General features: G+C 46.9%; 1 protein-coding gene across 1 annotated transcript in view; it reads right to left on the reverse strand.

Annotated features, from left to right (window-relative positions):
* Positions 1–246: 246 nt before the first annotated feature.
* Positions 247–14040, reverse strand: part of ephx4 (epoxide hydrolase 4) — a 51065-nt gene continuing 37271 nt past the window's right edge. The window contains exons 6-7 of the mRNA XM_063200535.1: positions 7983–8131; positions 247–487 (exon numbers count right to left, since the gene is read on the reverse strand). Coding sequence (XP_063056605.1) covers positions 247–487; positions 7983–8131 — 390 coding nt within the window. The remainder of the gene's footprint in view (positions 488–7982; positions 8132–14040) is intronic.

Below are 14040 nucleotides of genomic sequence, written 5' to 3' on the forward strand. Positions count from 1 at the left end.
CCATCCATCCATGCATCCATATATCCATTTGCTCTTCCATCCATCCTTTCATACACCCTGTCTCTGTCCACCCATCCTTCCATCCATCTATCCACCCATCCTATGTCTGTCCATCTGTCCATCCATCATCTATCTATCCATCCATCCATCCCTCCATCCATATATCCGTTTGCCCCCTCCTTCCATCCATCCATGCATCCACCATCCGTCAGTTTGTCCATCTGTTCGTCTATCCGTACGTCATTGTCAGTTCCTGTAGCTCTTGCGTCCCTCTCCCTCCTTGAGGAAGGTCCATATGAGCGTGTTGACGATGTCCGGCTGGTCCTGCTGCAGCCAGTGGCTGGCGCCGGAGATGATGTTGAGGCGGAAGTGGTTGCGGATGTGCAGGCGGCAGGCCTCCGCCATCTCCTGCTCCAGGAACGCGTCCCGCTCGCCCCACAGCAGGAGCACCGGGGACCGCACGCACGTCTGGCTCAGCGGGAGAACACTACGGAGTAAACACAAACAAACAATAATAAACATCAGCATAGTTCCTATTATTTGAGTAAGGCGTCGCGCTCGCCCCACAGCAGGAGCACCGGTGACCGCACGCACGTCTGGCTCAGCGGCAGAACACTAGAGAACACAAACAAACACACAAACAAACAATAAACATCAGCAAACAAATAAAGAGAAATGCATTTTATCAGCAGCATAATTCATATTATTTCAGTAAGGTGTCCCTCTCGCCCCACAGCAGGAGCACCGGGGACCGCACGCACGTCTGGCTCAGCGGGAGAACACTACGGAGGGAGTAAACACAAACAAAAAATAACAAACAAATAATAATAAACATCAGCATAGTTCATATTATTGCGGTAGGAGGAGAAGCAGGGACCGCATGCACGTCTGGCTCAGCGGGAGAACACTACGGAATAAACACAAACAAACAAATAACAAACAAATAATAAACATCAGCAAACAAATAAAGAGAAATGCATTTTATCATCAGCATAATTCATATTATTTCAGTAAGGTGTCCCTCTCTAGCAAAGGAGGAGCACCAGTGTCCGCATGCACCTCTGGCTCAGCGGCAGAACACTACAGGGAAAACACAAACAAACAAACAAACAATTAACATCAGCATAGTTCCTATTATACTGTACAGTGTCTGTACGGTGTCCCACAGGAGGACCACACTAGAAAAAAATAAACGCTAGATAAACACAAACAAGCAAACAAACAAATCATAAACAATTAACAAGCAGAAGTGTATTTTTTTTTAAATATATTTTTTTGGGGCCTTTCAGCCTTTATTGGTTTTTTTTGTGGGACAGGATAGTGGAGGAGAGACAGGATGTGTGCTGGGAGAGAGAGATGGGGAAGGACCGGCGAAGGACCCGGACCGGGAATCGAACCCGGGTCGGCCGAGTAGTAAACGTGTGCCCTACCATACCAGCCACAGTAGGGCCACAGAAGTGTATTTCATTACTGCATCAGCATGGTTCATATCATTTCAGTAAGGCATCGCGCTTGCGCCATGTAATGTACTGTCAGTAATGTACTGTGTTGCAAATATTTTACAAGTGATATATTTTTGAAAGTGTACTATATCATATTTCATATACGTATTTGCCATTCATATGATTTTTAAATCATGAAAGTCACATGTGTACCCACACCCACCTTTACTAGCAGATTACAAGTGTTGTATGGGAAACATTATGGCTTTTATATTGTACTCATTGGCACGTGGTTCAGCAAAATATCTCTCTGTATTGTATTACGGTAGGGACATATAGACGCGAATTTGGCCAAGCGAAGCCAACTTCGCCATTCATTCCAATGAGAGAGGCGAAGGCAAGCGAAAGCAAGCAAACAGGAGAGAAGCGAAGCAAAATGATTAAAGAAAGTTTAATGTATGCAAATGAGGAGCGAATTCGCCTGCCGCGGCCCAATCAAATTAACAACATAACTGTTCCATTCCATTTGATTCGCTGCGACGACCTGATGACGGTTGAATTTCGCCTCTCTTCGCTTCGCTTGCTTCGCCTCCTATGTGTCCCTACCGTTACTGTGAGTGCTGTAACTGAAGGAGCTGGGTAGCTACTGGCTGTATTAGGTCTTAAGGCATAGCCAGGGGTGGGCCTGGGTGGGCCTGGGCCTGCCCACTTGACATCCAAGCCCGTCCTTTTCACACTTGACAGTCAACTGTTGAACTATAATTAATGGCATAGCACTGAGCGAAAATTTATAATTTTGCCAAAAATCTGGTTCGTCTTCTGTGATTTCTATGATTTCAATTTCAAAGTATCATTTTTGAGCGTGATATTATAATATCTACCTACACTCTTTCGGGTTGGGCCCGTCCGATTTTTTCTGGGCCCACCTGTTTTACTATTTCTGCCTACGCCCCTGATTCCACTCTCCAATTCCACTCCAATTCCACTCTCTTCCAATACATACATTACACTCGGGTGATGCTTTTATCCAAAGTGACTTACAGCAATTTACAGGGTATTGTTTACAGTCCTTGGAGCAATGTGGGGTTAGGTGCCTTGATGAAGGACATGCCTTGCATAGAGGTATAGGGGCAAGGGTGGGATTTGAACCAGCAACCCTCTGATCTGAAGCCCATCTCCTTAACCACTAGTTCATTATGGCTGACCCCATAGGTCCATAACTATATCGTGCAACATTTTACATTTGTCCGTTACAGAAAAAACAATGATGCGTGAGCAATGTCCTCGATAGCAGCTGGCAACAATCTGATGTGAGCTGACCTGCCCTCTCCCCATTGGTCTGTTCAGTAGGCTACCGTATGTGCATACCGCTCTGAGCCACAGCTACAGTGGTGGAACAATTGCACATAGGGCCCCAGGGCAAGACACTTATAGGGCCCCCACCACCAATACAGGAGGGCCCTGGGCCCAGGGGCAAATGCCCTGCTTGCCCCCCCTATAGCACCGCCCCTGCACAGCTAGCCTCTCTATGTTGTACTGTGCTGCGTTGTGGTGTAGTATGCATGCATTCAGGACTGGACCGGGGCAAAAAAATCAGGCCAGGGGGACGCTGTGGCGCAGCGCGCTAAGCCCCCCATATTTGGGCTTGCATGCCCACCCCCGGGGACCCCGGTTCAAGTCCGGCCGGGGTCATTTCCCGATCCTCCCCTATCTCTCTGTCCCATTCGCTTCCTGTCACCATCTTCGACTATCCTGTCAAAATAAAGGCATAAAAGCCCCTAAAAATATATATTTTTTAAATCAGGCAAATGGCAAATGGCCCGCAAATGGCCCTTGGGACATAGGTTCCCCACCCCTGGTCTAATATGAGCTATTTTGACCACAACAGCCAAAATCCTTTATTTAAATCTGACTACCTCGTTGAGACCTGCTGTAGTGGCATGAGGACAGGGGAGGACCAGAACAGGCCAGAATCATCCAGAGTCCAGCGGGCAAATTAGCCTTGCGCACCTACGTACTTCCGCCAAGAGTCTTGGCTCCGCACTACGTCTGGTAACTGTTTTCAGTGGAGCGATGTTGAGCGGCAGGATTTGGCCAGTGTTCTGACAGGTCCTACATTGTAATTTTATCCTACGGTAGGATGTTCTGTCAGACATGTCTGTTAAACTGTCCTACATCGCCAAAGATAGACATCAGACATCTTTGTTCAACAGCTTCTCCTGATTTTTCCAAAAATGTCCTTCCCGTTTCCAGCAATCGCGTCAGATCAAACAACCTCCAGACCATGAATACAAAATGAAATGGTAGTATTATGGGATGGTCAGGACCAGGCTACGGGCAAATGCCCTGTATGCCCTATTCTTGCCAATCCAGCACTGCAGCACTAGTGTTGATGTTCATGTGCATATGCTGCACGTCAGAGAGATATGATATAGTCATCATGTCAGATCAGAAGCCTCACATATGATGATTCCTCACGCATCACTGCTCTGTGTGTATATAGCCCAGGGAACGCCAGGGAACACACACACACATGCGCGTACACACGCACACACGCACACACGCACACACACACACACACACACACACACACACACACACACACACACACACACACACACACACACACACACACACACACACACACACTAGGCCTATATTTACCCACTTAAGCCATTCTGAGTGAGCAGATGGACATGGCAAACAGCTGTGTTTCCTCTGACATGCAGTGAACTACATATCAAGTGGTGAGGAAACAATATGTGCTTTAATTGACCAAATGTAGAGAGTTTTACTATTCACACACGCATTACAGTAGGCCAATGTCGATTGAAGACCAGTCTGAAGCCCAATCAGCAATGTATCTTGCCTTGCACAATGAGTTTTGACAGAGATATACAGTATAAAGTAGAAGCAGAAGCAGAAGGCCCTGCCGTGGCCAAACAGTAGGGCACTGGGTTACTACGCCGGCGACCCGGGTTCGATTCCTGCCCGGGTCATTTTTACAATCCTTCCCCATCTCTCTCTCTCCAGTCATTTCCTGTCTCTCCTCCACTGTCCTGTCATAAATAAATGTAAAAAAGCCCTAAAAATATATTGGAAAAAAAGAAGTAGAAGCAGAAATACAGGTACAGATACTGAGGAGTGCTGGCCATTCAGGAGTGTTGCTCCATTTTGTTCCCTCTTAAGCGGGTGCACTTTGGCTTGAGGAAATACGTAAGTTAAGTTACTTAAAAATATGGTCAGACTTAACTCCAGTTGTAGCTGTTGTTTACGTAATATACTGTAAGTCTTGCCAAGGATTCCAAAGGCACACTGCTTGATGAAGTTAAAAAGGCAGCATTGTCAGGGTTTCGCATAGCACTTCATAGTAGTCAAGGAAGGCACCTTGACAACAAACAAACACCTTCACCCCCCTCATTTTTAAAAATATTGTCAAAGTCTTTGTTGAAAACATTTTTTAAGAGATGCTTGTTTTGGGGATGTCCCATATCTTAATTCTTTTTTTGTGTGTCTTTTTCGACTTTATTTGATAGGACAGTGTGAGAGGTGGACGGGAAGTTAATTGGGAGAGAGACGGGGAGGGGTCGGCAACGGACCCAGGCTGGGAATCGAACCAGGGTCAGCCGCATGGCAGGCGAGTGCCCTACCGATTGGCCACGGCAGGGCCACATTTCATATTTCATATACGTATTTGCCTTTTCATATGCCTATCAAATCATTACAATCACATGTCTACCCATGCCCACCGGGACTCGCAAGGGAAACACTGATAACAGCCTATAACCTGAAAATGAACCCTTGCAGAGTAAACAGCAATCCATGAGGTCGGTGTTATTGTGAAAGGCAGTGTTTCCCAACCTTTTCTGCCTAGTGTATCCCCTAAGCATTTTCGTTGTGCCATGAGTATCCCCCAAGTCAAGTTCTATATCGTTTTCTCTATCCCAATGTAACTAGGCCCCATACATTTGTCACATGTAAAATTTAATTTGACCAAGTACCCCTTGCAGTGTACACAGTGAAACACTGTGTAAGGCAACATTCATCCTCAGCGCCACACTGCAGCTTTCAGTGTGGAGGGGGGTAATTAGTATTATGGGATGTTGACATTCATCATCTGTCTCCTTCTGGCTGGTAATAACAAATAAACTGTGTCATTGTGACTACAGCGGCTGACAACGGCCTTGCTGCTGGCTGGCACAGTGGCCTGATATGTCACATAGACAGACGAGAGATAGAGAGAGAGAGAGAGAGAGAGAGAGAGAGAGAGAGAGAGAGAGAAAGAGACAGACAGAGGGAGGGAGACGAGAGACAAAGGAAGAGAGACAGAGAGACAGAGGAGAAAGAGGGAGAGAGAGTGTGAGAGAGAGAGAGCGAGAGAGAGAGAGACAGAGGGAGAGAGAGAGAGAGAGAGAGAGAGATATATGCTGGGTGTTCTGAATATGTGCACTGCTGGACACAAGGCATATTGTTTGTCAATTAAATAGCTCCCGTCTCCATTCTCCTTTGTAATGGGGCAGACACGACACAAGGTCAAGACACTACAGACACTAAATCAGCCTTCATGTCACATCAATGGAGGCTTTGAGACAAAACACCATATGATTGCAGCAAGACAGCAAGCTAATGATGAACCAGAAGAACCGAGTGCGACCCACCTCTTCATTCTACGAATTATTCAACTGGAGATGCACCAACACGGGAGACCACGGTGTACCAATTACTACTTTCGCATTTCATTACATAAAATTTAAATCTCACATTTCATTACATGAAATCTGCTACATGTTTTTACAGATATTTTGCAACTCAAAAATTGGAGTCTATCTGGTTTGTTTACATGTCAACAGGAGGCCATTTGCTTTCATGTTCTAGTCTACAACACTAGGGGGCACCAGTGAACTGACCACACAACCAAAACAACTGGTTGGGTCTTCTATCCCCTGCTCCCCCATAGAATTTGTTACACGCACCACGCGCACACACACACACAAACACACACACACACACACACACACACACACACACACACACACACACACACACACACACACACACACACACACACACACACACACACACACACACACACACACACACACACACACACACACACACACACACACACACACACTATCCTGGAGTACTCCACTTACTCAGAATTAGCTTCATTCATTCATCCAACCAACCAAATCCAGTCCTATAGTATTGGGCTGCTTATATGACAGTGTTGGCTGATTAACCCCTTAGCACAGAGCCTATGTTGTAACAAAATTGTAATGGTTATGTCTTAATCTGTTACTTAAGTCTCTCGGTACTGTCATAGCAATGTTGTTATGATGTATGAAGAGGCTACAGCAAAGGATGTAAGTCTTCAGGTTTGAATTGACCATGTGAGGGACCTTCGTCTCAGCATTCCACTGCAGCGTTTCCTGGCTTCTCTCTCAGCCTTCCTCAGCTGAAGATCCTCTGCTCTGCAAGGATGACTCATGAAGTCCTGCTCCAGTGGACGTGAGGGGTACATACCATACTGTATAGCCACAGGAAGACTGCACTGCACTACTCCATCGACATGTTACGCTTTGTAATTTACAGTAATAAAAGATCCTAATGGACCGAGTCTCTACCCAGCGTGCAGCCCACTCTCTCACAGTGAAGTGAAAGCGAAAGCCCAACAGGGAAAGTCAAATTCCCATTGTCATTGTGACACAGCACTCCAAACCACACAAGTATTCACTGCACACTGCACACAACGAAATTAAATGTATGCCTCACCGTGCAAGGGGGCAGCCCCCAATGGCGCCCCAAGGGAGCAGTGCGGCAGGACGGTACCATGCTCAAAGTACATGGAGGAGGATGGGGGAGAGCACTGGCTAACTTCCCCCACCAACCTGGCGGGTCAGGAGTCGAACCGGCAACCTTTGGGCTAGAAGTCTGATGCCCTAACCGCTTACCCATGACTGCCCAAAAGTGGAGGTGCTCCTGCGGCTATACGTGGGTTTACCATTTGTAAACAATCCCTGACTGCGTGACCCTGGCTGCGCACTGTTCAACCTCTGATTGTTGGAAATTGCTGTTGGTCAAAAAATTAGCTCAAGTGGTTGGCTACTTAGCATCTTGCCCCTCCTCACACCAAAACAAAAAAACCTACTGTATGTATAACTTACTGTGCTAGCCTGACAAGCCAGACTAAATGTGATATTAAATGTGAATATTTAGTCTGGCCCTGATTAATGAGACATCGGAAGATTGTTGATGTGAACAACCCGTTGTTTTTCAAACTGTGTCTGTGCCTATTGATTATTGACTATTGTCTGTGCTGCCAACGCTTTGTCGTCACTCCCAGAAAAACCTGTCCAATTTGCATCCAAAGATTCAAAACAAATGAAAACAAATGTCCTGCGTTGTGATTGGCCAGCCAGATTCAGGGCATTGGGGCATTGTCTGAGGCTAGACCCACTCGTAGGCAAAAATGATTGTGTCCGCTGGCAGGTGGGGCTAGTTTACTAGGCTAGTGTTGTGCTGAGGTGCCATGCTCACCTGAAGAGGCTCCTGAAGTAGTTGAGGGCGCTGGTGAGGGCCCCGGGCTGGGAGAAGGCGTACAGGTAGGTCTCCAGGTCCTCCGTGGTCAGCCAGCGCCCCTTGCGGCCGATCCCCGTATTGCGGCTGGTGAAGAGGTTCTTTAAAGCCTGCAGAGGAGAGGATAGAGGGGAAGATGGACGGGGAGATGGGGTGTTAGTGAGAAAGAACTATCAGGAATGTTTTGTGGAAAAACGTTTGCACATTGCTTTGGATTTTTCTTCTTTAAGTTATTTTTTCTTTTTATTCATTCAATGGCAAGCATGATGACGTTTCGACCTCTAGGTCTTCCTCAGATTCACATAATTCCTCAGATTCACATAATACTTTCTTGTTCAGCACCAGGGATTGTGCCCTACTAACTCTACAAAAGAACTATCAGGAGGCATGAAGTCAGTTTTCTCTCTTTACTCTCTTTATTAAAACCCCAAACCAAACAATAACCAAAATGAAATGAAAACTAAAAACAACCACCATGAGCTTTGAAGTTCAACAAGAGGCACACAGCTCAGATTGGAGAAAAGTGGGAAGTGGGATACCTGTACCTGTATATGGGAAACAGATGGGAGATTACTTTTACTTTTACTTTTACTTTAGCTGTTTACCTTCTTGTCACCAAAATGGTAATGACCAAGTCTTAATCAGAAACTGAAGACATTGTCATAGAAATGCTGTTATGGTGTAGTCGACTGTTTTCAGTAAAGAGTGAATAAGCCTGTCTATGGGCCCATTTGCAGTAGGCTACAAACGTATAAAATTTCCAATACAACTCATTTGTAAGGGAAATGCTGTATAGAGTTGAACTTTTCTGGATAAGTGAAGGGGGGAACAAGTGGATAATGGACAAACAAAGAAATACATTTGGTACATAATACATAAATGATATTATAATTATATATAAAAATAAACAAATCAAGTAGAGAAAGAGTTGGTAGCTAAACAAGGGAAGGGGAGAGGAAAGCAAAAGAATGAAACTAACTCTCAGGAATTAAGAGAAAGAACTGGAGAACTGGAGAGAATGAGAGTAACACTGGTTAACTACTATACTGCCCTACATTGACTTACAAAGGCAAAGTGCAGTAACTACAAATTTGGTCAAAATTGAGTTTAGACTGAAAATTGTATTCATTACACCTCATTTATCTTGTGACAAAGCCCTATGGCCCAGATGTGTCTGTTTTAGAGCCAAGGCTTTGGAGGCATATTTCTCAGTTTCAATGTTGGCGTAGTGTCTGCACTTTGCCTTTGCATAGAGCAGAATATGTGAGAGGAGAACAGGGAGTATAGTGCAAACTCTCTGGAAACGAAGGGAGTAAAGCAAGCAGGGCAGATAGTGTGAGACTGAGACTAACTCTCAGGAACAAAGTGAAAGGATTGGAAAGTGACAGAGTGAGACAACTGGAGCAGGAGCTGATCAGAGAGAGAGAGAGACATAGAGAGAGAGAGAGAGAGAGAGAGAGAGAGAGAGAGAGAGAGAGAGAGAGAGAGAGAGAGAGAGAGAGAGAGAGAGAGGCAGAGAGAGAGAGAAAAAAAGAAAGAGAAAGAGAGATAGATAGAGACAGAGAGAGAGAGAGAAAAAGAAAGAGAAAGAGAGAGAGAGAGAGAGAGAGAGAGAGAGAGAGAGAGAGAGAGGCAGAGACAGAGAGGCAGAGAGAGGCAGAGAGAAAGATAAAAAATAAAGAGAAAGAGAGAGAGAGCAAGAGAGAGAAAGAGAGAGAGAGAGAGACTAACTGACTAACTGCTCGTGACTTGCTTGTCGCACTTGCTCCACAGCCTGCCATTGGACTGCAGCTCCTGCTCTTGTTGCCTGGGGGCAGAGGGGCGGTATAGAGGCAGAGGCTGACACTCCCAATCACGTCACGTCAGCACTCCTCCTCGCTGCTCGCTACTCGCTCCGCCACCTGGCCTCCCTGCCCTCTCCTCCAGCCCTCTCCTCCATCCCTCTCCTCCAGCCCCAACCCTCTCCTCATATCCAGCCCCATCCCAAGCCCCATCCCCATCCCTCTCCTCCAGCCCCAGCCCTCTCCTCCAGCCCCAGCCCCAGCCCTCTCCTCCACCTCTCCTCCAGTCCTCTCCCCTGCCCTCTCATTCAGCCCTTTCCCCTGCCCTCTCCTCCAACCCCAGCCCCAGCCCCTGCCCTCTCCTTCAGCCCTTTCCCCTGCCCTCTCCTGCAGCCCCAGCACCATCCCTCTCCTCCAGCCCTCTCCTCCAGCCCTCTCCTCATATCGAGCCCCATCCCCAGCCCTTTCCCCTGCCCTCTCCTCCAGCCCCAGCCCTCTCCTCCAGCCCCATCCCCTGCCCTCTCCTCCAGCCCCAGCCCTCTCCCCATCCCTCTCCTCCAGCCCCAGCACCATCCCTCTCCTCCAGCCCTCTCCTCCAGCCCTCTCCTCATATCGAGCCCCATCCCCAGCCCTTTCCCCTGCCCTCTCCTCCAGCCCCAGCCCTCTCCTCCAGCCCTCTCCTCATATCGAGCCCCATCCCCAGCCCTTTCCCCTGCCCTCTACTCCAGCCCCAGCGTCATCCCTCTCCTCCAGCACCAGTCCAGCCCCAACCAAAGCCTTCTCTCCCAGCCCCAGCTCCGCCACCTGTGCCTTTTTTCCACTGCCGTTTTTCTGGTAGGCCTACAGCTTGACACACCGCGACTCTGCCGCCACTTTTTGCTTCACAATTGAGCTGTGTTGTGCCCTCTCCTCCAGCCCTCTCCTCATATCCAGCCCCAGCACCGCCCTCTCCCCCGGCCCCAGCTCCGCCACCTGGTGTCTCTCCCTACTCTAGCCCCAACCCTCTCCTCCAGCTCCAGCCCCAGCCCAACGCCCAGCCCCAACCCTCTCCTCCAGCCCCAGCCCCAGCCCCAACCCTCTCCCCTACCTCAGCCCCGTCCTCCAGTCCCAGCTCCAGCCCTCTCTTCCAGCTAGGAAGTGGTGAAAAGACCTGTGTGTGTGTGTGCGTGTGTGTGTACTTCAGTGCGTGCGTGTGTGCGTGCGTGCGTGCGTGCGTGCGTGCGTGCGTGCGTGCGTGCGTGCGTGCGTGTGTGCGTGCGTGAGTGTGTGTGTATGGAAAGTAGGGAAGCCAAGTCTGGCAGCCAAGAGGTGGCGATGGACACACACAGCAGTGGTGTTGGACAGGAGGTCACAACCAGAGGTGTAGTGCTGGTCTAGTACTATGCATGTCAGTGAGTGACTGATTTACACATTGCATGACTGACTACTTGGTGTAGCATACCCAGAGATGTTCAAAAGAAAATCTTTGGCATAACATCATGTGACTTGCCTGGTTAACACCAGACCTAATCACAAGTGAGATTAGGTCTGGGGAGTTGCCTATTGTAAATTCTGTAAGGGGCAGAATACTTGGCTATTATGACACACTGCCCTGCTCTCTGATTGGGCAGAGAAACTGTTAAGGTCGGAATGCTTGGCCATTATGACACAGGGCCCATGATCTTGAACGTTATGAGTCATCCTCGCCAGACTGTCTTTCAGATCGAAACGATTGTGTAGAACTAAATGCCCTCAAAGCCTTGGTATTGTTGTTACAGCAAAGTTGACAAGTCAATATCTCAAAATTGGGACACATTTGGACAACAAGGTTTTGTAATAAGACAAAGGAGGCGTTATGAAGACCATTTTCATACTAAACTCAATTTTGACAATATATGTAGTTACTGCACTTTGCCTTTAGGGCAGAGGTAGACTACATCACCAAATTTAGTTGTCATGATAATCCTGGACAAAGCTTTTTGGAATGGCACAATGCAGCTGAGAGGTATCTTAATCATTGCAATTAATAATGTAGTAGGATGTTTGAAAAGGCCAAGAAAAGAAGAAATGAAATAAACAGAATGCGAAAAGAATACAAATAGAATAGAATAAAATAGAATTATATAATATAATATAATATAATATAATATAATATAATATAATATAATATAATATAATATAATAGAGTAGAGTAGAGTAGAGTAGAGTAGAGTAGAATAGAATAGAATAGAATAGAATAGAATAGACTAGAAGAGAATAGAATAGAAGAGAATAGGATAGAAGAGAACAGGGAACATGTGATTACTGCATTCTGCAGTGAGTACATTACACATTGCCTACTGTCTACTGTACTGTAGTTGTTACTGTATATAGTTGTGTAGTGCAATGTAGTGCAGTGTGAGTTCCACAGGCTCATTTGTGCTGCTGCTGCTGCCGCTGCTGCTGATGCAGCTGATTTGGTGCTGGTGTCCCAGTGTAGCAGTGGTGGTGCCGCACTGTGATAAGGAGTCATTAGCAGGGCAGCTCTCACGCTGCATACTTGGCAGACTTCACTACCTCATCTCACTTCACTACCGCAGCTTTATTTTTACTGTCTGGTATGTGTCCCTCTACACGTACTGTACCGTATGTCTATTTTGCTGAATGTAGACCGAGCGATCATCTACCACCAGAGTGTGTTAAGAAATCCCACACACTGTCCATTCCACTAGCCAACTTTAACACAACATTTAGGTCATCCGACCTTCTTCAGTAACCAAGTTTACTGGTGGAATGGACAGTTGAATGACGACCCCACTGGGCTAATATCCTGCGCCAAATGCCTTAGGCAAGTGCTCTACATACCGTATACAGTAAAGCGTTCTGATGACACTATGCTGTACAGTATGTCTGCTGATGCAGAATGTTGGACCTGAATTAGAGCAGTGTTTCTCAAACTTTTTCAGGCCGAGGACCATTTTGTCCCCCCTAGAAATGTTCAGGGACCACCTGTCAACTGAATTGCTTATTTGATGCTGCTAATTTTGATGCAGATCACTCCCTTTTTATTCACATTACAAGTCTGCCTTATTGTGGTGAACATAATACTTCAGCTATGTTTAGCTTTGTTACAAATATAGCCTACTGCTAGCTCGTCTTGGAAAAGTAGAAATCCCCTCGCAGACCACCTGAGTGCCTGTTGCGGAACACCAGTGCCCGGACCACACTTTGAGAATCACTAATTTAGAGAATAGCACCACCACTTCCATACATGAAGTACCCAGTAAATCCACTCTAGTCCACATTTGGATTATTACATGACACAATCTTGTTTGTCATTCCAATCATGTCAATCATTATGTCACTGTCATAAACATTATATGACTGTTGTCATTAAGTGACATTCACATATGACATTGACATCGACATAATGAATATATCATGGCACTTTTTCGAGACTATTATGACACTGGCCCTGCCGTGGTCAACCGGCAGGGCACTCGCCTGCCACGTGTTCGATTCCCGGCCCGGGTCCTTTGCCGACCCCTCCCCATCTCTCTCCCCATTCGCTTCCTGTCCACCTCTCACACTTTCCTATCAAAATAAAAGTCGAAAAAGACCCCCAAAAAAAGAAAACAGAGACTGTTATGAAACTGTCATGTCATGCGTATGACGCCGGTGTCAAGTTAAGTGTTACTAAGTATAGTTCCCCCATTGGTCACCGATATAATTAACCGCCCAATGGTGTTAATGACTGCGACCAAGGCTGGAATTATTGACAGCTGAGTCAGCCAATGGGGATCATCGATCCGTCTCAGCATGAGAGATAATTGGCCGTGCGTGACTTGAGAGTGGAAATTGCAACCATTCGCAAGAGCCACGGCTGTTGTTTCCTTCTGCACACATTATGAAATGATGTAAAGACCAAATGAAGAGGAGGAAACAGATGGCATCCCAAATGTCCCCTCTCCCTCTCCCTCTGCCTCTCCCTCCATCCCAAATGTCCCCTCTCCCTCTCGCTCTCCCTCCATCCCAAATGTCTACTCTCCCTCTCCCTCCACCCCAAATGTCTACTCTCCCTCTCCCTCCACCCCAAATATCCCCTCTCCCTCTCCCTCTGCCTCTCCCTCCCCCACAAGGTTACGGATGACACCCCGTCTGGAAATCCTGCCATAACAAATAGACTAGAGAGTTTTATTGCAGTTATCGAGTTGGGGCTTCTTCAAACACAGATTCATTTTCAAGTTTCATAGTCTGGCCACAAAATCAATAAAACATGG

This window comes from Engraulis encrasicolus, chromosome 6 (genome assembly GCF_034702125.1).
Source record: "Engraulis encrasicolus isolate BLACKSEA-1 chromosome 6, IST_EnEncr_1.0, whole genome shotgun sequence".
NCBI classification, from domain to species: domain Eukaryota; kingdom Metazoa; phylum Chordata; class Actinopteri; order Clupeiformes; family Engraulidae; genus Engraulis; species Engraulis encrasicolus.